General features: G+C 42.9%; 1 protein-coding gene across 15 annotated transcripts in view; it reads right to left on the bottom strand.

Moving 5' to 3' along the window:
• The window catches only part of FNBP1 (formin binding protein 1), a 144,989-nt gene that overhangs the window by 41,752 nt on the left and 77,794 nt on the right, over positions 1 to 25,443 (bottom strand). For all 15 annotated transcript variants that reach the window (XM_053559718.1, XM_053559757.1, XM_053559735.1 and 12 more), the window contains exons 5-6: positions 19,513 to 19,575; positions 19,011 to 19,115 (exon numbers count right to left, since the gene is read on the bottom strand). In XM_053559718.1, coding sequence (XP_053415693.1) covers positions 19,011 to 19,115; positions 19,513 to 19,575 — 168 coding nt within the window. The remainder of the gene's footprint in view (positions 1 to 19,010; positions 19,116 to 19,512; positions 19,576 to 25,443) is intronic.

The following is a 25,443-nucleotide window of genomic DNA, read 5'->3' as shown; positions in this document are numbered from 1 at the left end:
AAATGTTCTCTGAAACAGCTGCACTTCCAATATTTTATTTCATCATTATCATAAGAAGAGGCCAATTGTATTTTAGAACAGATGGAAAGAGGGTTCAACCTAGATTTTATTCACTTTCATGGAAGAATGTGCTATTTTGCACCACTGATAGGCTGCCCGAAGCTGTTATCCCAAGACCAGCAACCTGCAGCCACTCAGCTTGGCTGGCAGATGGGCTCGGCCACCACCCGCAGGTGGGAGCCACAGCAAGACGCCAGCTCAACACCGGAATTGACCTTCCCACTCCTCAAACCACCGGAGCCACTGACTTCACACTCTAGATAAAATTATTTACTAATGGGCGGCGCCTATGGCTCAGTGAGTAGGGCGCCAGCCCCATATGCCGAGGGTGGCGGGTTCAAACCCAGCCCCGGCCAAACTGCAACCAAAAAATAGCCGGGCGTTGTGGCGGGCGCCTGTAGTCCCAGCTGCTCAGGAGGCTGAGGCAAGAGAATCGCGTAAGCCCAAGAGTTAGAGGTTGCTGTGAGCCGTGTGACGCCACGGCACTCTACCCGACGGCGGTACAGTGACTCTGTCTCTACAAAAAAAAAAAAAAAAAAAAATTATTTACTAATGTAACAAATTGGGCTCTTGGGCTGCCCTTTTCTACCGTTTGCTGTAAATTTTGTAATTCAAATTATTATTATTTTTTTTTTGTGGTTTTTGGCCGGGGCTGGGTTTGAACCCGCCACCTCCGGCATATGGGACCAGCGCCCTACTCCTCTGAGCCACAGGCGCCGCCCTGTAATTCAAATTATTATTTGGGGGAGGCAGTTTTTGGCTGGGGCTGGGTTTGAACCCACCACCTCCAGCATATGGGGCCGGCACCCTACTCCGTTGAGCCACAGGCGCTGCCCTATAATTCAAATTTACAGAATTATGTGGTTCAAAAAGCAAACCCTACTGTGCATTTCACCTACTGAAAACCCCAAGAAGCCTGATTTTCGGATGTAGCCACATGAATGAGAACAAATCACAGGTATTTTTGCAGCACACAAATGAGGTAGAGGGTGCTGGAAATTATTCCCTATTTTCTACATAGGCAATTAAGTTCGAGAATTCATCCTAGAAAAATTCCTGCACACCTCATTGCTGTGTACCCATCACTACGGTCGCCTCCAACGTGCGCCCTTAGGAAGCTATTTGCTGATGCCAGGGCTTAGTCTACCCTCCCAAACAATTCTGTAACTCCTTTTCTGGAATGGCCATTGGAGCCATCGTCGTATGAGGTCTGACAATTAAGTTTGTGAACTCATCCCAGAAAGCGCGCTTTGAAGGATGGATTAGGTGCTGGCACTGGGTTCATAGCTTCTCAGGGAAGTTCTCAGAAGGTGACTGTAGTGATATTTAGCAATGAAGCAGGTTGCACTTTTTCTAGGATGAGCTTGTAAACTTAGTCAGATCTCATATTTTTCTGTGCTTGTTTCTTTTTTTCTTTCCCTCCTCTACTCTGAAGGAATATTTTTATAGGTATTTTTGAGATCAGAAAAACAGCAACCTGTTGGGAGTCCTGGAAAACCCTAATTGGCAGAACAAATTTCTCTTAGGAGGATCTGTTAATGTTTAAGAGTACAATTAATTTTACCCTAGTCTTTGATCCAGCAATTCCATCTCTGATAACTTATCAATACCCATCATAATATTGTTTATAATAGCTATTTATTTGAAATAATAATGTGAAATAAAGAATTGCTTAAATACTATGTCATACCCTTGATGGACTAATGTCTAGCCAGTGTAAAGAAATAGTTAATAATAAGGGAAGTAAAAGCTAAATATAATTTAAAATTTTATTTTAAGGTTTTCGAAACAGGCTCAGTACCAGTAGCTCAGAGTTTAGGATGCCGGCCACATGCACCAGGCTGGTGGTTCGAACTGGTCCCAGCCTGCTAGACAAACAAACAAATAGCCGGGTGTTGTGGGAGGGGCCTGTAGTCCCAGCTACTAGAGAGGCTGAGCCAAAAGAATCACTTCAGCCTAAGAGTTTGAGGTTGCTATGAGCTGCGACGCCAGGGCACTCTATCCAGGGTGACATAGGGAGACTCTGTCTTAAAAAAAAAAGTTTTCAAAACAGTAGTTATAGCATAATCCCATTATTTTAAAAACAAAACATCAATAATGTCAGTCCTGAAAAGAGTGATTAAGGAATATTTTCTTTTGCCAAAAAATATTAGTAAAAGAGACACATTCTGTTACTGAATTCCAGAAACGGTGAGACCTTGATGAGGAATGGCTGGCCTTTGAGGTCCAGTTGAAAAAAAAAAAAAAAGCTCTGAAAAGTGACTGGAGTAGGAGGGGACTGAAAAGGAAGAGATGAAGACGCTCTTTGTCTGCAGCAATGTTGTTGTATGATAAATGCCATTGTTTAAATTTCCCAGCAAACTGTAGCATCTAGAATACATTTTCAAGTTCAAGACTAAGAATGCATTTAAAAATTCCTATTCAGAGAGAGTGCAGTGAGTTTTTGTTGGAGACTTCCAGGCCAGGGGCTTGCCAAAACAATGAGTCTGTCTTTGATAAATTGTAAGGGCAGCTAGAATACAAAACAGAGAAAAACTTCAAAATAAGTTAACCAAAGAAATGTGCTTGAAATATTCCAGCAATTTCCTGACTTTTTCTTTTCTTTCTTTCTTTTTTTTTAACAGTCTTATAACTTCCTAGCCCCAGGATTGCTAAAACAGGAGGGAAGACGGAAAAGATACCAAATGAGACCAGCATCTCAATCCCACATGGGCCATTGACTTGCTAAACAGTTTAAGAAAAGGCCTTCTGTTTCCCTGTCCCTGGTTGCCTTACTTAAAAAGTAGAATTTGAAATATCTGTTTACTCAAGGTAGACAATTTCTGCTAAGGCAGAAGAAGCCAATGTTGTTTCGTTCATCTGGATGTTGGCAAGTCTCCGAGGAAGGCCAGTGAAAACAAATTTGGTATGAGCTCAGAGATCTTGGTAAGATATAAACCATGGTTCCCAAGACGTGGCCCTTCCTCCTTCTCCCTGGTTTCTAATGCACTGTCACTGGCAAGAGACCTGAGCGTTTGCTTATGGTGGGTCCCTTTCCCTCACCCCAGAAAATGACACTCACAAAGTTTTGTATACATACAGCTGAAGATAATAGGCTGGATTCTGGCTAAAAGTTAACGTTCATTTGATCACCCTTCTCTATTGCCATGAAGTTACCGTGAAGTACAGAAATACTTCAAGCACTTTTTAAAGGTGCAATTCTAGAAAAGATTTGTTCCCTAGTAAAGTAAAAAAATTAGTCACGTTACACAACCCAGGAAAAGAAATTAAATACCATACTTCCATTTGTTTCTTTTTTTGAGACAGAGCCTTCAGTAGAGTGCTGTCATATCACAGCTCACAGCAACTTCCAACTCCTGGGCTCAAGCGATTCTCTTGCCTCAGCCTCCCAAGTAGCTGGGACTACAGGCACCCGCCACAACACTGGGCTAATTTTTGGTTGTAGTTGTCACTGTTGTTTGGCAGGCCTGGGCTGGATTCATACCTACCAGCTCTGGTGTATGTGGCTGGTGCCTTAGCCACTTGAACTGCTGGTGCCGAGCCACATACTTCCATTTCTAAAGAAATCTGAGGTGTTTGGTGGTAGGTTAGCAGCTGTTCACCTTTAGTCTTGAAGTCACAACAGATGTTTAATCAAGAATGTTTAATATTGGGCTGGGCGTGGAGGCTCACCCTGTAATCCTAGCACTCTGGGAAGCTGAGGCAGGTGGACTGCTTGAGCTCAGGAGTTTGAGACCAGCCTGAGCAAGAGTGAGACCCTGCCTCTAAAAATAGCTGGGAGTTGTAGCGGCTATAGTCCCAGCTACTCAGGAGGCTGAGGCAAGAGGATTGCTTAAGCCCAAGAGTGACAAAGTGAGACTTTGTCTCAAAAAAAAAAAAAAAGAATGCTTAATATTAAAATCTTACCCATGTTATTAAGTAATATACTATCAATGAGGCCAAGATTAAGACTATAAACTCTTCTTCCATTTTTATTTATTTATTTATTTTTGAGACAGAGTCTCACTCCGTCACCCTGGGTCGAGTGCTGTATCGTCATCACAGCTCACAGCAACCTTAAACTCTTGGGCTCAAGTGATCCTCCTGCCTCAGCCTCATGAGTAGCTGGGAGTACATGTGCTTGCCACAATGCCCAGCTAGTTTTTCTATTTTTAGTAGAGACGGGGTCTTGCTCTTGCTCAGACTGGTCTTGAACTCCTAAGCTCAAGCAATCCACCTGCCTCGGCTTCCCAGAGTGCTAAGATCACAGGCGTGAGCCACTGAGCTCAGCATCTTCCTCCATTTTAACCTCAATGTTCATTTTTCTGCTTTCTCTAAGCTGGGCAATGCCCAGCAAAAGTTCTAGTTACCAGAGAAGGTAACAATAAGCGTCTTTAGGTCTCAGGGTAGGGACTGGACGAGTGTCCTCTGAAAGACAAAACCTTAAGCCTGAATACACAACACAGATGGTGCAAGAGTCTGCAAGCCAAGAAATTAACATAAAAATTAGTTCCAGGTTGCCTGGCAGAAACACTATAAAACCTTGCTGGGAGAATACTTCCACAATCCTCCCTTAATAGGATTCCCAGGGGAAAAAAAACAATCTCTGGTTGAAGTTATGCCCATACAGAAAAGATAATAGTATTATAAATGCACAAGGAAATAAACCACCATGAGAACTGATGCAATAGAGAAAAAATTACCACTATCAGAACTGGAACTAAACAAAGAAACTATTTTTTGAAAGAAAATATAATATGAGAACATTTAAAAAGGACTAAAGAAACAAAAACAGCAACGAGACCACAAGAAAATAAAGAAGATGCTCTAGATTAGCGGTTCTCAAGCTGTGGTTCGAGACCCACAGGAACTGCATTAGGAAGGCTGAGAACCACTGCTCTAGATAAAGGTCAGGCCCATCTGCAAAAGAATCAAGTAGAACTTCTAGAAATGAAAAATGAAGTCACCAAAATTCAAAAACTCATTTGATTCTTTCCCCATTGGTACAGTTAAAAAAAAAAAACAACTCATTAGATGAGTTCAATAACGAATAATTTGAAAAGAATTCATGAAGCAGCTGAGGACGTTTCAGAAAATGTAAGATACAGAGAGAACACAATGGCATGTGTGAAAAACTTGAGAGGTATAAAAAATAGAAGACGTTTCACACACGTCTAATATGAGCTCCAGAACCAATGATATTAAGAACAGGTAATATTTGAAGTGTCAATGCCTGAGAGTTTTCCTACATTTATATATAAAAAAAATCCTCCAGGAACCCCAGGCAGACTAAATTAAAAATAAAAAAGTCTATACTTTGAAATACCATGGAACACCAAAGGCGAATACAAGGTCTTAACAACTAGAGAAGAAAGTCAAGTTATCTACAAAGAAATGCAAAATAGAAAGCTAGCCTCCTAAAGAGGAACATCAATAATGAAAGAAGATAGGAAGACATATTCAAAACATTTAAAGAAAATATTTACCAGTCTAGAAGCCTATTTCTTTTCTTTTTTCTTAGGAGACAGGGTATGACTCTGACACTGAGATGAATATAATATGAGAACATTTAAAAGGACTAAGGGGCGGCGCCTGTGGCTCAGTCGGTAGGGCGCCAGCCCCATATACCGAGGGCGGCGGGTTCAGACCCGGCCTCGGCTGAACTGCAACCAAAGAATGGCCGGGTGCTGTGGTGGGCGCCTATAGTCCCAGCTATTCGGGAGGCTGAGGCAAGAGAATCGCTTAAGCCCAGGAGTTGGAGGTTGCTGTGAGCTGTGTGATGCCACGGCACTCTACCAAGGGCCATAAAGTGAGACTCTGTCTCTACCAAAAAAAAATAAATAAATAAATTAATTAATTAAAGGACTAAAGTGGTGTGTGATCATAGCTCACAGCAACCTCCAACTCCTGGGCTCAAGCGATCCCCTTGCCTCAGCCTCCCAAGCAGATGGGCCTACAGGCTCCCACCACAATGCCCAGCTAGTTTTTCTATTTTTAGCAGTGCCTTTTTGCTCAGGCTGGTCTCAAGCTCCTGAGATCAAGGGATCTTCCCATCTTGGCCTCTCAGGGTGCTAGGATTACAGGTGTGGGCTACCCCTTACTCTTTTTATAATTTTTTAAAGGATAAAAGAAATGTAGAGAGGATTCCCAAAAACCCTTTGGGAAATAGGAAACACTTTTCCAGGGTATGTGTATTGAGGGGTAGGCTCAGTAACTTTTCTTTTTTTTTTAAGAGACAGAGTCTCACTTTGTCACCCTCGGTAGAGTGCCATGACATCACAGCTCACAGCAACCTCCAACTCCTGGGCTTAAGCAATTCTCTTGCCTCAGCCTCCCGAGTAGCTGGGACTACAGGCGCCCGCCACAACGCCCGGCTATTTTTTTGTTGCAGTTTGGCCGGGGCTGGGTTTGAACCCGCCACCCTCGGCATATGGGGCTGGCGCCCTACTCACTGAGCCACAGGCGCCGCCCAGGCTCAGTAACTTTTCATCAGGGTCACACTTATCCCACCATTTGGCTTTTAATATCTTCCTATGAACTGTTCCCATCTCACTTCTCCAGTGAGACCCTATGAAGGACCCTGTCCTGACAGGCAGGTGACACCCACAACACGTCTCTCTTGCTGCCCTATAAGGGGCTCCCCAGCGACATCATTCCCATTCTCACACATTCCTCAGATTCAGGCCCTAACCCCTCTCTCAGGCCCATCATCTGTGCAGGCTCTTCTGAATCCATGAGTAACCTGTGAGCTCTTAGGGTGATCACAGGACTAGGAGATTTCACGGAAGAGGGGGCCTCCTTAATCATGTGTGAACTGCTGGGGTTCTGACTGTTCCCACCACACAATCAGCATGTTCCACAAGCTGCTCTATTCTCCAGCTGACTCATACTTTCCTCGCTTCTCCACCTCATCCTTCCCTGTGATCCTGTCTAAATAATATTCCTTGTTGGACACCTAGAAAGTTAGCACAAGAAGTGGAAGAGCTGAGGCGGGAAGAGCCGGAAGCAATCCGAGGGGAAGGACATAAACAGGTGACAGGTGACAGTAATCGTGCCCACTGATTATCTGCAGTCCAAAAACAGGGCCCCCATTTACACACATCACATACCACCGAAACCCCACAGTTGGCGCTCAAAGTGTAGAACCATACTCCTATTTTACAGAGTAGGGAACAGACTCAAAAATGAAAACAATTACCTCATGTCATTCCATGTGTAGACGGTAGAAACAAGATCTGGACTCATTTCCAAGATTAGGAAAAGCTCTTGGCCACGGACAAGGCCTTTTACTATTAGCAAAAAATACCTTAGTAAGGCCGGGCAAGGTAGCTCACGCCTATAATCCCAGCACTCTGGGAGGCCAAGGCCCAGGGATTGTTTGAGCTCGGGAGTTTGAGACCAGCCTGCGCAAGAGCGACTCCCCATCTCATCTCTACTAAAAGTAGAAAAACTGGCTAGGTATGGTGGTGGGTACTAGTTAGTAGTCCCAGTTACTTGGGACGCTGAGGCAAGAGGATCACTTGAGCCCAAGAGTTTGAGGTTGCTGGGAGCTGTGACACCATGGTATTCTACCCAGGACAACAGAGTGAGACTCTGTCAAAAAAAAAACAACAACAACTAAATAAATGAGTTACCATATGAAAGCCTCCAGAGCAGTCTGGGGCACAAAGTGTTAAAGCCAAACACACACACAAATAAATGTCTCAGGAAATCCATGTCTATCTTCAGATCCAGGGAGGGTGTGAGAAAGACGCTGTCATTTACTCTGCTCTATTGCTATCTTGCACATTAACTTGCAGGTTCGTTAAAGATTATGCCTTTAGCAGTAAATATAAACTCCACAGATAGGACTGCTTACAGGATAGATATACACAAGAGAATAACAAAAGTGTCTTTTCTAGAATCGTCTATGTGAACGCTGACACACTTAGAACAGTCATTGCAATAATATCCATTTTTGATAATACTTCTTCAATTCTATTCCTTTTGTTTTGTTTCAAATAAAAAGCATTTTCAACTTTTTAAGCCTAAAAGATCAAGCTGCAGTTGCAAAATTGATTTCCTGCATTCGTGCTAACCACTTCCTCTTTTTGAAAAAAAAAAAATTTGTTTTCTAAATTGTTACAGTGAACAATTCCTTCAGATAACTAGAGTCAGACGTTTTATATGAAACAGAAATCTGGGGAAAGCACTAACATTTATTAACATGTTCAATAAAGATGTCAGCCTTGTAGTTACAGCAACGGCAAACAAGTTTAATAGTACAATTCCTTATACGTACAATGACTAAAGTGGTCATCTTGCTGGAGACTGTTTCCCCAAATGGTAAAAAAATTTAACACTCTGCTACTCAGCTGGATTCAGTTAAGACGGAATCGGCTCCCTTTGGCCTGTGTGTCACAGAGCCTGCAGTGCTGATTCCAACTGAAGAAAACTTGCTGAACTACTAAATTTCATTTGTTTTCTTGTGATAATTATCAAACTGATAATCCGAGTAAATTTTTACTTAAAATTGGCTCAGATTCTTAAGTACAATTTTATTTTTCTCTTTAAAATATTGTACTATCATCTGGGCACAATGGCTTAAGCCTGTAATCCTAGCACTCTGGGAGGCCGAGGTGGGTGGATGGCTTAAGCTCAGGAGTTTGAGACCTGTCTGAGTAAGAGTGATACTCTTGACGCTACCAAAAATAGAAAAATTACCCAGGTATTATGGTGGGTGCCTGTAGTCCCAGCTACTTGGGAGACTGAGACAAGGATCTCTTGAGCCCAAGAGATTGAGGTTGCTGTGAGCTATGACACCACAGCACTCAATCCAAGGCAAAAGACTGAGACTGTCTCAAAAAAAAAAAAAAAAAAACTACTATATGTGACACATTAAAAAGTACATGCAGGCTCAGTGCCTGTGGCTCAAGCGGCTAAGGCGCCAGCCACATACACCTGAGCTGGCGGGTTCGAATCCAGCCCGGGCCCGCCAAACAACAGTGATGGCTGCAACCAAAAAACAGCCGGGCGTTGTGGCAGGCGCCTATAGTCCCAGCTACTTGGGAGGTGGAGACAGGAGACTCGCTTGAGCCCAGGAGTTTGAGGTTGCTGTGAGCTATGATGCCACAGCACCCTACCCAGGGTGATAGCTTGAGGCTCTGTCTCAAAAAAAAAAAAAAGTACATGCATATTTTATTGTAACTACAAACATGAAATTTCACCTTTTATCACGTACTTCTTATATTTTCCCTTAATTCATAAATCACTCAAGATTTCCTATTCTATTTCACAATAGGGAGATATGTGTAGGATTTAAAAGCTACTAATAACGTTCAAAGCCAAATACCTTTAGAAGTTAGAATAGCAAAAAACAGAATGCAAACTCCTTAAGAAGCTGACATGCTATTCAGTACTTCTGATTAGGATTTTAATTTAATTACACTTTTAAAAAAATTTCCTCACATCAGGTTGTATATGAAAAACTCTGTGATTTTTTAAAAACTTCTCACACCGGACAGAAAACTCCTCTGGCTTCCGCCCACTAAGACTTGCAATGAAATGGAATGAAAAAGTCCTGTTATCTTTTTCGTGGAAAACAGCCACTCATCAATTGAGACGCTAGCAGTGAAAGAATTATCCAAGTTAAATGAAACCAGACCTAACAGAAAAGAAAGAAACTGTCACTGGAGTTTAAAGCATAACTTGAACTCAACTAACAATTTCTGCAGCTGCTGGTAACCACTAACTGCAGTTTCTGTTAAACAATATCCTATTTTGCATTTTCAAATTATGTAAGAGCCCATAGTCACAAGGCAAGGACGAATTAGAGAAAGGGAATTATTCATTGCCTGACATGGGTGGACTCGGTTTAATGCATGCATTTAGAAAACACTGTTCTCTCTGTTCAGAAATATTAGTTCACATTCCATTCATTTTGATAACCTTTTCCTTTTGCGTCCCAATACCACACCAAACCAGCCACAGCACTATCAGAACACACAGACTGGGTACTCCCTCTCATCCAAGTTTGTCAGTATGGTATTATTCAAAGGCAGAGTGACAGACAAACCTCGATTTTAAAGTCTTTGCCATGGAAATGTCATTCAAGAGTTGCTGGGGCAGCGCCCATAACTCAGTGGGTAGGGTGCCGGCCACAGACACCGAGGCTGGTGGTTTGAACCTGGCCCCGGCCAGCTAAAACAACAATGACAATTGCAACCAAAAAAGTAGCCTGTAGTCCCAGCTACTTGGAAGGCTGAGGCAAGAGAAATGCTTAAGCCCAAGAGTTGGAGGTTGCTGTGAGCTGTGACGCCACAGCACTCTACCCACGGTGACAGCCTGAGACTGTCTCAAAAAAAAAAGGAAAAAAAAAAAAAAGAGTTGCTAAGGGGACAAACAGGAAAATTCACAACACAGTAAACTGAGTATTAGTAAGAAAAGGAAAGGAAGCCTTCCAAAGCCAGGCACTTGTGATTATATGCTGGTAGCTACGCCCTCCACACCCCAAGCCAGGAGACGATGAGTAACGAGTAAGGGGATGAATGAAGACCACCAGCACTTCACCCCCTAAGAATGCTATCAACAACCGGGGCACAGTGGCTCACTCCTGGCATCCTAGCACTTTGGGAGGCCAAGGCAGTGGATTGCTTGAGCTCAGGAGGTTTGAGACCAGCCTGAGCAAGAGCGAGACCCGGCTGTATTAAAAATAGAAAAATTAGCTGAGTGTTGTGGTAGGTGCCTATAATCCCAGGTACTTGGGAAGCTGAGGCATGAGAATCACTTGAGCCCAACAGTGAGCTATGCTGATGCTACAGTACTCTACCCAGGGGGACAGAGTAAGACTCTGCCTCAAAAAAAAAAAAAAAACAAAACAGAGAGAGACCACCCAATTAAGCATATTCCCTTTCTTCACTGTTCCTCTAAGGAACACAGCATCCTCACACATCCCAATATGCACTCTGCCCACAGATAAAATGGCCAGTTTTTCTCGCATGCTTTATACGTATAGACAGCATCTACTTTTAGTTAAACTGGGGGCCTCAGGGGTGACACACACTCTCATAAAGGACCGATTTAGGTGATCTGAACACAGAACTTATGAAAAATGTGGTTTCAATCCACGTGCGGGACATTTAACTCTTTAGAGATAAAAGATCAGGCTCATCCCAGATCTCGGGTCAATAGTTGAGAAAACACACACCTGAGTACAGGTCACGCCAACTGTACCATCAAACACAAAACAGTTTAGAGAAACCCAACCTTCCACCCTGCAGTGACAATGTCTCTGTAAGCACAGGCTTGTCACTGCCACGGCTGAGTGGCTGGCTGCTAGAAAAAGGAGGATGAGCCATTTCAAACACAAGGATATGATTCAATCAATTTCAGAAACTAGGGGGAAAGACACTGATATGAGATTCCGGCGCTGGCAGAAATCAGAACGGGAATGGCATCAAACAATAAACACTGAAACATTGCCTCCATTTATCTTGACACTGACAAAAGGCTTAACAGGTAATCGAGCAAAAAAAGGATAGAACAGTTTTGCAAAATTGTAGCATTTCAAGTCACATTCAAAACAAAAGACCTTAAGAATTTCAATGTTTAGACACTGTTCTATCAGCTTCAATGTTTGTAATGCCAAAACTGAATAAGTTATCATATCCTTGGGGAGGAGGTAAGTAGTACTTTCGCAAAAAATTATGCTCTCAGTGTATTAAAAAAACAAAACAAAACACCAGGTCTTTGGAAATATTCACACAGCTGAGGACAGCAATTCAATTCGTAAGTAGGGCAGCGCCTGTGGCTCAAAGGAGTTGGGCACTGGCCCCAAATGCCAGAGGTGGCGGGTTCAAACCCAGCCCTGGCCAAAAACGGCAAAAAAAAAAAAAAAAAAAAAAAAAAAAATCAATTCGTAAGTACACAAAAGTCCTCACGTTGCCTTTGCATTTAGCAAATGCACTTTTGTTAAGTTGACAGAAAGTTAGCCTTAGAGTTGACCTGAGGGAGAAAAATGAAGAGGAAAGTCATCCTGGAAAGTTCTGAGCCACAAAGGGCCAGAATTCATAGAGCATTTCAACCCCAAAGTTGAAAATCTGGATCAATGCAGCTTGGTAGTGACCCCAAGTAACACCTGCTTCCTGGAAAACGCACCTCAAGCTTAGGCCTCCTTCATCATAAACAAATTTCCAAGAAACACACGTAATCGCACACCATCTCTCTATACCACACATGTGTCTCTGCTGTGGTTTGTACCTTCTTCTAAGACTGAACGGTGGGGAATGATGCCTGTGTGATGCAGAAGCCTCGCGGGCCCGTGTGCACCTGTTCACAGCACGGTCATGTCTGAAAGGACAGATGAGTGAGCTGCCTCCTCCTCGTTCATGAGGGACTTCAGGGAAAGGCTAAAAATGTACAGAACTGCAAGTGGTGGCTGGCTTGGCAGCTGCACCTCCATTACATTGGACGACCTGGTGGAGCTCCAAGTACAAATGCAAATGTCAGGACAGTGTTTCCTCCTAGATTAAAACACCGGGTAAAGGCAGGCAGCTCCACCCTGGGTCAGAGTTTCAACTCTGATGAAATGAGTGTCTATCAAAAGTGTTCTCATGGACCAGTATCTCCAAACAGGGAGGGTTAAGGTGCTAATACTCAGTGCAATAAGGGTAAGAAGGAAGGAAAAAGAGAAAGTGAGACCAACAGGAGACACAAAATAAGACAGGGCACATAAGTCCAAACTCTCCCAGGGAAAGACAAAGATTGTCAGAAATCAACATTATGCCGTTTCCAAGAGATACATTTAAATACCAGAATAGGCTGGGCACAGTGGCTCATGCCTGTAATCTTGGCAATCTGGGAGGCCGAGGCATGTGGATTGCTTGAGCTCAGGAATTTAAGACCAGCCTGAGCAAAAGCGAGACCCCATCTCTACTTAAAATAGAAAAATCAGCCAGGTGTTGTGGTGGGTGCCTGTCTGGGATGACTGATGCAGGAGGATCACCTGAACCCAGGAGTTTGAGGTTGCCGTAAACTAGGCAACTGCCACAGCACTGTAGCCTGGGCAACAGAGTAAGACTGCCTCAAAAATAAATAAATAAATAAATAAGAGGACAAAGAAAAATGTGAAGTCAAAGTGTAGTACAAATCTGGTCAGACTCTGGGGAAACAGGATTGCCATACATCTGTGAAAAATTGAACGGCACTGAAGACACTATGATTTTTCACTTTATTTATTTATAGAAAAACGTTATAGTAAAAGTCCAAAGTTGGGGGCAGCGCCTGTGGCTCAGTGGGCAGGATGCCGGCCCCATATACTGAGGGTGGTGGGTTCGAACACGGCCCTGGCCAAACTGCAACAAAAAATAGCCGGGCGTTGTGGCAGGTGCCTGTAGTCCCAGCTACTTGGGAGACTGAGGCAAGAGAATCACCTAAGCCCAGGAGTTAGAGGTTGCTGTGAGCTTTGATGTCACAGCACTCTACTGAGGGTGTCAAAGTAAGACTCTGTCTCAGAAAAAAAAAAAAGACCAATGTTGGTGGAAAATGGCAAATCCTCCACCATTGCCGTCAGAATAGTTAACATAAGGATCACTGGTCACGTCCCATAAATGGTTCTGAGTACCTTATACATATTAACTCGATTAACACCTGCATCAGTCCTGTTCCTCAGAGTCCACTGGCTCACAGACAAGGAGGATACATATTTCTCTCAGAAAATGTCAGAAAAAGGTGACAATAAAATCATTAATGATAGGAAGATCTAGATGACACAATCAACAAGTTCAGCCTAATGTAAATAGGTAGATCTCTACAACTAAGAAGTGGAGAGTGCTGGGCCGCGCATGTGGCTCAAAGGGGTAGGGCGCCAGCCCCATGTGCCAGAGGTGGTGGGCTCAAACCCAGCCCCGGTCAAAAACTGCAAAAAAAAAAAAAATAATAATAAATAAAGAAGTGGAGAATGCACATTCTTTTCAACTACTTACAGAACACGTATAAAAATGTAACCGGCCATAAAACCTGTCAATGAATATAGAAGATTCAAACTCACATAGAATTTCTAGGACCACAGTGCGATTTAATTAGAAATTAATAACACAAAGGTAAGTTTAAATAGATCACACATTTGGAAATTTAAAACCATGCTTCCAATTACTCATAGGTGAGAGATTAAATGGTAAAAGGAATGAATAGTGTCTGGAAACGAGCAGCATTAATAATACTACATGTCAAAATTTGTCGGAGGCAGACGAGTGGGGTATCTGTGATCTTAATACTTGCATTAGAAAAGAAGAAAAGTGGGAAGCATCTGAGAAAAGAACTTTTTAAAAGGGGAATGAGGGGCAGCGCCTGTGGCTCAGTCGGTAAGGCGCCGGCCCCATATACCCAGGGTGGCGGGTTCAAACCCGGCCCCGGCCAAACTGCAACCAAAAAATAGCTGGGTGCTGTGGCGGGCGCCTGTAGTCCCAGCTACTGGGGAGGCTGAGGCAAGAGAATCGCTTAAGCCCAGGAGTTGGAGATTGCTGTGAGCTGTGTGAGGCCACGGCACTCTACCAAGGGCCATAAAGTGAGACTCTGTCTCTACAAAAAATAAAAAATAAATAAATAAATAAATAAAAGGGGAATGAGCTGGACACAGCGGTTCACACCTATAATCCCAGCACTTTGGGGAGGCTGAGATAGGATCACTTGAGCCCGGGAGTTTGAGACTAGGCTGGGGAACAAAGTGAGATCCTATCTCAAAAAAAAAAAAAAAAAAAAAAAAATTAAAATTAGCCAGGCGTGGTGGTGGCACACCTATAGTCCTAGCTACTCATGAGCTGAAGAGGGAGGCTCACCTGAATCCTTGAGAGGCCAAAGCTGCAGTGAGCTTTGATCACACTATTGCTCTGCAGCTTGGGTGACAGAGTGAGACTGTCTCTAAAAGAACAAGTAAAATTCAGAAAAATAAAAGGCAATGGAATAAATCCAAAGACAAAGACAGAGGAGGGGGAAGAAAGCGGAAAGAAGAAAGGGAGGTCGGGAGAGGGAACAGGAGGTGAAGAAGAAATTTAAAAAAATAGAAAATAAAAATAGGAAAGAGAGGCTCCATAAAGACAAAATTTCGTTTTTAGGTTCTTAGAAAACACCAATAAAAATAATTAAAAAAAAAAAAAACTAATCCAGAAAAAAGTATAAATAAGCAATCTTAGGAATAAACAGTAGGGACATAACATATGCAGCAAAAATTAAAGCAAGAGCATATTAGGAGCAATGTTTTGCTAATAAATTTGAAAATTTCTTATTTTCTTTTCTCTCTCTCTCTCTTTTTTTTTTTTTGAGACAGAGCCTCAAACTATCGCTCTGGGTAGAGTGCTGTGGCATCACAGGTCCCAGCAACCTCCAACTCCTGGGCTTAAGCGATTCATTCTCTTGCCTTAGCTGCCCAAGTAGCTGGGACTACAGGCACCTGCCACAATGCCCAGTTATTTTTTGGTTGCAGTTGTCTTTGTTGTTTGGCAGGCTTGGGCTGGATTCGGATCCGTCAGCTCTGGTATATGTGGCTGGTGCCTTAGCCGCTTGAGCCACAGGCACTGAGCCAAATTTGAAAATTTATGATAGGGCGGCGCCTGTGGCTCAGTCGGTAGGGCGCCGGCCCCATATACCGAGGGTGGTGGGTTCAAACCCGGCCCCGGCTGAACTGCAACCAAAAAATAGCCAGGCGGGTTGTGGCGGGTGCCTGTAGTCCCAGCTACTCTGGAGGCTGAGGCAAGAGAATCGCTTAAGCCCAGGAGTTGGAGGTTGCTGTGAGCTGTGTGAGGCCACGGCACTCTACCGAGGGCCATAAAGTGAGACTCTGTCTCTACAAAAAAAAAAAAAGAAAGAAAATTTATGATAAAGCAGATACATTACTACAAAAATGTAACCCACTGGGATCAACCCTGAAGAAGGAGACAACTACTAGATTGGTAGTTAGAAGCTTTTCCACAAAGAAGCATCAAAAAACATTTAAGAAGGGCAGTGCCTGTGGCTTAGTGGGTAGGGCGCCAGTCCCATATACCAAGGGTGGTGGGTTCAAACCCGGCCCTGGCCAAACTGCAACAAAAAAATAGCCGGGTGTTGTGGCGGGTGCCTGTAGTCCCAGCTACTTGGGAGGCTGAGGCAGGAGAATCCTCTAAGCCCAGGAGTGAGCTGTGTGATGCCATGGCACTCTATCAAGGGCGAGAAAGTGAGACTCTGTCTCTATAAAAAAAAAAAAATTTAAATGATAGTTCATTTATATATGTATATATAAAAATTAACTATATATTAAAAATCAAATATATATGAAAAAATGTTTTTTTCAGAAAAAAGAGCAAACACACCAAAACTCATAAGTAAGGCAAAGTAGAACACACAAGAAAGAAAAATTATAGACCAAATTCAATGAATATAGAACATTTCCACAAAAAATATTAAATAAAATATTAACAGAACAAGGAGGAGCAGGTTCCGTAAGTTCCTACCTACGGGGTGCAATGTAGGGGTACATGGTACACTTCCTGGACGAAGGACTCAACCGTGACTTGAACTTAACTTTAAAAATGCAAACAACGTAACATAATTGTATATACCCTCTTACTAAACTGAAATAAAAGGAAAAAAAAGATGTTAAAAGCAGAAAAAGAAATATTAACAAAACAAATACAGCTATGTCTAAAAAATATATCACAATCTAGTTGAGTTTGTCCCAGGAATTGCTAATTTGGGTTCAATGTAAGAAAACTGATTAATTAATTTACCACTGAATGAATTAAAGGAAGCAGAAAAAATATTTAATGATATTCCATATCAAGTCAAACTTTAAAAAAGCCTCTTGGCAAAACAGGAAAAAAGGAAAATTCTTTAATCCAATAAAGAGGATATTAAAATCATTCAGAACGAAATTCCTGAAGCACTCTCTTTGTAATCAAGCCCAAGACAGGAAGCCCAGTGACTATTTCTCCTCAGCAAAATGGAGCTTATAACTAGCAAGGTAAGATATGGAAAATAAACAAAAGGCATAAGGATCAGAAAAGAAGAAATAAAACTTGCATTACTTGCCGATGATATCACCATCTCTACAGAAAAAAGCAGAATAAAAATACAAAGAAGGCACCTGTCTCTAATTTTTATTCTTTATATTTTTGAGACAGGGTCCCATTCTGATGTCCAGGCTGGAATATAGTGGCATGATCATAGCTCGCTGCAGTCCCTAGTCTAATATTAATACATAAAAGTCATGTGTTCTATATCCCACATGAATTAAATGTCAAAAGTACAGTGTTGAGGGTTGGGTGTGGTGGCTCACGCCTGTACTCTTGGCCTTCTGGGACTGCTGGAGCTCAGGAGTTAGAGACCAGCCTGAAAAAGAGGGAGACCCCGTCTCTATCTAAAATAGAAAAACCAGCTGGGCATTGTGGCACGCACCTGTATTCCCAGCTACTCTGAGGCAGGAGAATCACCTAAGCCCGAGAGATTGAAGTTGCTGTGAGCTGTGACGGCAAGACACTCTACCCAGGGCGACAGAGTGAGACTCTGTCTCAAAAAAAAAAAAAAAGTGTTGAATGAAAGAAAATCAAGTTAGAAAAAAATAAATAAGATTTTGTTTACATAAACATACAAAAGGGACAAAATTATAAAATTTACCACTGGTGATATAAACATAAGTGGTAAAGCTATGGAGAGTAAATAGCACCAAATTCAAGATACGTTTTAGCTCTGGGGTGGGAATTAGGAGAAGGATAAAGTCATTCTTCTCCTATGATAAGTATATAAATATATATATTTAGCACAAATGTAACAGTATACTATAATAGTATATACTGGGGAGCTAGCCACTTAATAGGAACTTATGGTGAATTTATGGCACTTACGGTGACTTCATCAGCTTACTTTATATCTTTTGGCAAAATAAATAGCCCACTTCAAGATTCAAATACAGATATAGAGATTATGTCATGCTGTGTTGCTCAGGCTAGACTTGAACTCTTGGGCTTAACACCCCACCCCAGCCTGCTGAGTAGCTGGGACTACAGGCCGGAGCCACCATACCCAGAGAGAATATGTATCTTAGTATATTAAATGATTTTATAGAAAGGCATTACTAATATATACCTGGTCTTCTTTTTTAATACCCACTCTTAAATGAGGAATTTGACAGAATTGGGCAAATATTAATTCATCCTATTACCCAACTAAACTCATCTCCAACTAACCTGGCAAAAAGCAAAAGAAATCTATAAAAACACAGGGCTTTCACTTGTGTACTGCTCAAGGCAGTGAGTGCCCAAACAGCCCGGGGCCGTAATGAATGAACAGCCTAATTTTGTTTACACTATATTGATGACTTTTATAAAAAGAAAACTCAGCGTCTAGGGGAAAAACACATATTGAGCCACAAAAAGATACAGTACCAGCTTTATAATATTCTTAATTCCCAAGACAAGTCCATTTAGAGAAAGCTTTTGAGAGGACTCAAAAATGCAAGCCTTCAGCTGCAACCTCCCAGTTAGCAACCTAGAGGAATCAATTAGGAGTCAGGCAAGCAGTGGAGGCTCTTTATCTTTCTAAAAGCAACATTTTAAGCTGCCAAACTCTTCCAGATGGCCCTGAACCATCTCCTGTCTCCTTGGCTCTCAAGAAATTGGCTTTGTCTTTGAACAACCATTAAGAGCTGCAACCTCCTGAAACCACCTTCCTACCATCTGCTCAAGATCCAAGTCTCTGCCTGATGGTCCTGGTGACTAAACAAACTCCTCAAATCCTAACAATGAATGAAGATCTCCCGGATTTAGCGTCTCCATGACCTTTAGCACAAAAGGAGAACTATTCCAGTTATCCTGAGAATGGGTTCCTTGAGGGGAGACAATGCTGCAGGCAGCCCCAGTTGGGCGCCCTTTTGTGGCTACATCAGAAAGAGGAACTTGGGGACCCGCGCTGTCTGTGCTGAACGGTGCTCACAAGGGAAATGAAAGAGACTCCCGCCTTTACCTCACCTTTTCAACATCTGCTTTGGTGACATTGATGTCAGCATCCATTTTCTCAAAGTACTGCTGTGCTCGGTCAGCCTCTTTGCAATCTCGTTCAAATCGTCTTTTACTCTAAAATTAGGGGAAAATACTTATGGATGAAACTGAGATTTCTATGAGATGATATAATTTTACCATAAGCCTCCCCCCCACAAAAGCAATTCTTCTCTGAATTGATTTATGTCATACATTCCAAAAAGTCATTTTAATATCTGCCTTTATTTTCATCAAAAACTACCCAACCTTTGTTTTTTCCATATAGCATTTAGAAAAACACTCTACTTGAGCTCTTCTGGCTCAAATCATAGATAATGGCTCTAAAATCAAACTAAATTCTATTGAGAAAAACCACAAGGATGCTTCTTTAGTGTTTTTGTTTGTACATTTTTAACTTACTAATCAATTCAAGCTTAAATTCAAATTAGAAAATCTATAAAGACCTTTCTTTAGCTGTTCGTGTTTCACTTACTGATTCGAGCTGCTTCCAGCAGGTTTCTATGTGCTGCTGGGCTTTACGCCCATCGTGGAAGTTCTAGAAAGGGGAAAACACACAGCGATTAGTAGTCCTTCTTTCTCCTATGAACCCTGAAGAAAAACTTTTCATCCACTTTTATTTTGTTTTTATTCTATTATTTTTGTAGACAGAGTTTCACTCTGTTGCCCAGGCTAGAGTGCAGTAGCATCATCATAGCTCACTGTAGCCTCCAACTCCTGGGCTCAAGTGATCCTCCTGCCTCAGCCTCCTGAGTAGCTGGGACTACAGGCCCTGTGGGATACAACTATAAGAGGGACTTTACCTAACAAATGCAAACATTGTAACCAAGTTGTTTATACCCGCACATTAACCTGAAATGTTAAAAAACATATTTAAAAGACAGACAAAACTAGCTGGGCATTGTGGAGGGTATCTGTAGTCCCAGCTACTCTGAAGGCTGAGGCAAGAGGATCACTTGTGCCTAAGAGTTTGAGGTTGCTGTGAACTATGATGTCAGGGCACTTTACCAAGGGCAACAAAATGTCTCAACCCCCCCACCCCCCAAAAAAAAAACAGACAAAAGAAACCATTTAAATATTGAACATCTAGTATGTACAGTCCAAAGAAATTTAAGAGTAAAAGTATAAATTAAAGAGGAAATGAAAATAAAAATAGTCATCACAGATGAAAAAAGAGTTTTACTTAGAGGGGAAAAAAAAGAATGTCAGCATTGTCTTTAAAATTTTAGATGCAATAATGTTGAATTAGAAGGTTTATATATGCCACTTGTAGAAACAACAGGAATATTTTTAAAAACATCACTCACTTTGATCATCTATTTTTTGAGACACAGTCTCACTCTGTCACCTTCGGTAGAGTGCCGTGATGTCACAGGTCACAGCAACCTCAAACTCCTGGGCTCAAGCGATTCTCCTACCTCAGCCTCCCAAGTAACTGGGACTACAGGCACCTGCCACAAATGCCCAGCTGTTTTTAGCGATGAGGTCTCGCTCTTGCTCAGGCTAGTCTTGAACCTGTGAGCTCAGGCAATCCACTCACCTCAGCCTCCCAAGTGCTGGGATTACAGGTGTGAGCACCGCACCCAGCCTCCACTTTGATCATCATTTAATTACTGTGAGACATAATTCACCCAGTATACAATTCACCCATTCAAATTATGCAATTCAATCATTTTTAGTAGAGTTGCAAAGCTATGCAACCACCACCACAACCAATTTTAGCAATCCTCTGTGTCTTAGCTGTTACTACCTAATTCCGCCACCTCCCGGCCCTAGGCACCATCGTTTACTCTGTCTCTGTGGCTGTGCTTATTCTGGGTGTTTTATATGAATGGAATCACACAGAGTGAGCACTTCTGTGACTGGCATGTTTTTATTATGTCATAATGTTCATTAATATGGTATTTTAAAGGTTCAGCCATATTCCCACATGTACTGGTACTTTATCCTTTTTTACTGTCAACTGATTATTCCATTACGTGGCTATACCATGTTTTGTTTACCCATTCATTAACTGATGGACTTTTGGGCTGTTCCCATGTTTGAGCTATTATGAATAATGCTGTTACAAATGTTTGTAGGGATGGAGAGTTTTGTAGGGATGGATGTTTTCATTACTTGTTTTTGTTGTTGTTGTTGTTTGTTTGTTTTGAGACAAGAGTCTCACTTCGTCACCCTTGGTAGAGTGGCATCATAGCTCAGCAACCTCAGACTCTCGGGCTCAAATGATACTCTTGCCTCAGCCTTCCGAGTAGTTGGGACTACAGATGCCCACCACAACACCCAACTACTTTTAGAGTTGGGGTCTCAATTCTTGCTCAGGTTGGTCTTGAACTCCTGAGCTCAAGCAATCTACCCGCCTCAGCCTCCCAGAGTGCTAGGACGACAGGCGTGAGCCCTGGCACCCAGCCAACCTGCTCTGTTTCTGACCTGGGCCAGTTCACCCCTCCTTAGGCAACCTGGTAGTCCCTGCTTCCAGGGGCCACCGCATGGATGTGAATTTAACGTGTAGAACCAACTGGCACAGTGCACTACAGCCAAGAAATAGCTCCTGGACTCACGGGAGCTTCCTGCCTCCGCCTCTTGAGCACCTGGGACGACAGATACGCACCACCTTGCCTGGCTTAGATATTTCTAAATGTAAGTTCACTTCCTTGCTATCTGCGAAGGCCCCGAGGCACGCACGTGTGTGGGGTTACCCAGCAACAACCTCGGGGAGCTAGGTCTGGGTGAGCCTCCGGGAGAGTGTTAGGAGATGAGGTCGGAGGAGGAAGGGGGAGGTGCATGGGCTCTTGCAGGCCTTTTCATCTGAATGAGCTACAGCCAAGGGATGACTCCGAGTTCAAATGCTGGGAAGGGAAGATTCCAGACAGAGTGCTGTCACAACACCCAGGACATGACTGGGCCTCAGACCAGGTGGTATGGGGGTGGGGAGGGACGGGGGTTTCAGATTTGGGGTGTCTTCTGATTAGTTAAACCACCAGCATTGTCTGGGGGATGGGACCACCTATGAAAAAGTGGGATGCCCAGAGTGACTTTGAGGTTGCTGGTCTGACCTTCAGAAGGAGAGGGAAGTCTCAGTGGGTCTGGCCAGGGACACTCAGACACATGGTTTTATACAGGTTCAAGGTGACATGTCTACGAGACTCCCAAGTAGAAAGGCTGATACGTACTTGACTGCATGGGTCTGAGTTCAGACAGAGGTCAACACCAAAGATAAGTTTAGGACCACAATAAAGTGGGGTAGTTAAAGCCAGGAGACAGGATGAGGTCACCAGAAAAGACAAAGATTTCAGGGAAAGAAATGCTAGAAATATACAGAAATATTAAGAAAATGATGTCTTTTTTAAAAATTCAGAGACCTAAAATTGCCACTTCCCAAAATCTTTTAATATTTTTCCACTGTGACCTCACTATCTTGGGCAGTGAATGTACTGGGGATTTCCCAGACCCACTCTCCACCCTGCTCTGGTCCCCAGAGGCTGACCTGCTTGGATCCCGTGAATGGGCTCCCTCACCCCCCCGGCTCTGAGGGCTGGATCTGTATCTGCGGTCTCTTCTGGCTGAGATGCTGGTGTATGGGCGGTTCCGTCATAGAATTCCCCAGCTGAGATGCTGCAGGTTGGCTGGGTCCATAGACCTTGCACACAGCTCACCTGTGGCACTCCTGTAAGGCTCCTCCTTGCCCTGTGACGCCTGGGGGCTGCAACAGTTCCCCAGGGTGCCACCCCATCCCTTACTCCTTCTCCTGAGCCCTGTCCACAAATTCCTACATGTTCCTTCTAATAAGCTCCTTCCTTCAGTTTCTGGTTTGAATGTGTTTTCTGCACTGTGGAGAAGGTTGGGGACAGAAGGAGACAGGAAGGGAGGTCCCCTAAGTCTGCCTGACCTCGTCAAACCTATGACTTAGCTGAGTCAGGAAAGGTAACTGACTCAGGAAGGCAAGGGAAGAGAGGACACATCAGGGTTTCTTTCCTTTTTTTCTTTACGAACAGTGCTCCTTTATAAGGGAATGTTTCCTTGTGTCTCTTTGGAGGTCGAGTTTCACTGTTTTAAGCTCCTCTTTGCAGTAAGTTTTATCTATCCACCAATTTTCAGGTCTCTACCGACCCAAGGGGAGCCCCTCGGGGCTTCATGTTTCAGCTCTCATAATGGACACAGGGACAAAACAGAAAAGAAAAGTTCAAGGCTATGGAAGAATCAAGAATTAGAGCTGAGGGCAAGGTTAGGAAAACTCTGAAGCTTGGAGAAAGTATGTAAAATGCAAGCCAGTTTTCCAAAAGCCACATGTACCACTTTTAAAAAGCCTGGAGGGAAAATGGGAGAGAGGTTGTGGGGGAGAGAGAGAGAGACAGACAGGGAAGTGGAACAGCTGGGGAGAATCCCAAGAGAGACAGACCGGCCATGTCAAACCACCAGGGCTAAAGCCTACCCTCCCAGGGAGGCAGCCGGGGTCCTGATGTCCTCACCTGGTGAATTCTCTGTCTTAATCCGTTTCCCAGGCAGGACACGGTTCTACAGTTTGCTGCAGAGATACCACCATTCCCCAAAGTTTTACTCTGAGATTCAAACACAGGCACAAAAAGACAAAGAGAAACCCAGCACTAAACTCAGGGCTATACTCTAGGTTTTCACATGATCTCTATAGCAACTCTTAAAATTAATGTTTTAGCAAAGCGATAGCTCCCTTTCACCCCTGGGCAGCCCTACGGGTGGGGACAGGAAATGCGCAGAGTGCACACCAAACACAGACGTTGACACTGCTGGCACAGGTTGTCTGGATTTTATAAAAGGAATGTTCTCTGGAGACAAGAGCCCCCCCTCAAAGAAAAGTCTTGTTTTGGTGGCAGCGCCTGTGGCTCAAAGGAGTAGGGTGCCGGCCCCATATGCTGGAGGTGAAGGGTTCAAACCTGGCCCGGGGCAGAAACTGCAAAAAAAAAAAAAAAAGTCTTGTTTTGGAAGCATTAGAGATGATTTGATGGAATAATCCACCTAGTAAATCCTCCCACCACTCCTTAATGGTTTAGTAAACACGCATGTACGTTTATGGCACACCTTGACTTTACTGGTGCGTTTTCTCCCACGAGGGCACCGCGGTTACACTCTCCTTCCATGAGTAAACAATGATCTGAAATATGGCAATTATGACCTTACCATTTCATATGGCTTGAGATATGGGTGACCCTGGTTTTCTTTTCATAGTGTGTGTCCCTCCACCATTTATTTGGCTCTAACACACAGAAAACTCTCTGTACTGCGTTGATTCCTTACGAAATGAAGGATCGAGCAAAAGCCTTCCTTATGCTCTGTAAGCAGGTGACCTGAAGAGCTGGGGACATTAGTAACCAGTTCTATCTTCACTCTTTTCACAGGAAAAGCCATGTTAACAGTTACAAAGTTAAACAAACAAACCGGCTTGCCAGATGTGTTTGTTGTTTATCAAAAAACAATGGCAGAACATTTCTTCTCTGGACAGTGCGCAAGTTTGTGTCTAAAAAGTGTGCCTCCAAGCTCTGAATAAGGAGGAATTGTTCTCCGAACAAAGATAATAAGCCCTGCTTCCCAGCCATGGAATGAAGTCATTGCTGCTCCTTTCTCCTATCAGAAAACAGACAGGAAATGCCATCTCTAGAGACCCAGAGGAAGGCTCTTTACTTTCTCCTGTAATAAGATGCTTTTAGTTTCTCTTAAAACATAATAATGGGCTAAAAAAAGTGCCTAATGGTATCAGGAGTGACAGCTACCTGCACTTATTTTCATTTCAACTTGTTAGCAGAACTTGAGATGGATAAAATCATCCTTCAAATTTCTTTTTAGAAACTTCCCAGTGACCAGAGGTAGCTGAGATTTAGGAAAAAAAAAAAAATCACCGAGAACCAAAAACAAGCAAGCATTAATGTAAAGAAAACTAGAATGACAATGTTTTGAGACCTCACTGCACTATAAGAAATCATACTTAGACTGAACTCACATAAACAGCCTGAGAATGTTTATTATTTGAGCTCTGCAATTAGGTGCAACAGCTGCTCATCTTTACTATACAGAGAGAGATTAAACCATTAACAGTTAAAAAGGCAGAACATGGCACTGATGGGAGAGCAGCCATTTCAGAAAAAAATAAAAGTACAAAAACAAAAGAATAAATGCTCAGCTGAGAACAGTCAACCATCTGGAATTTTAAGTAAGACTCAGATTCCACTGGTGAAAACAAAGGAATAGAAAGACTTGGAAAGAGCAAAGAAAGAAGGCGCTTCCAGGAAATATGTCTTTGACAAACACTGTCGTTTTCTCAAAACCCACAGTGTAGTAGGTTTGAACACTAGCAGCTTCCAAGCCTGACTTGGGATCCCCAGCTTTAATGTAACTACAGCTATAAACGGCGCAGAGATTCACACAGACCCAGACC

This window comes from Nycticebus coucang, chromosome 2, assembly GCF_027406575.1.
Source record: "Nycticebus coucang isolate mNycCou1 chromosome 2, mNycCou1.pri, whole genome shotgun sequence".
Taxonomy (NCBI): Eukaryota; Metazoa; Chordata; class Mammalia; order Primates; family Lorisidae; genus Nycticebus; species Nycticebus coucang.
The sequence above is the reverse complement of the archived record's forward strand: the minus strand, read 5'-3'. Positions and strand labels throughout refer to the sequence as shown.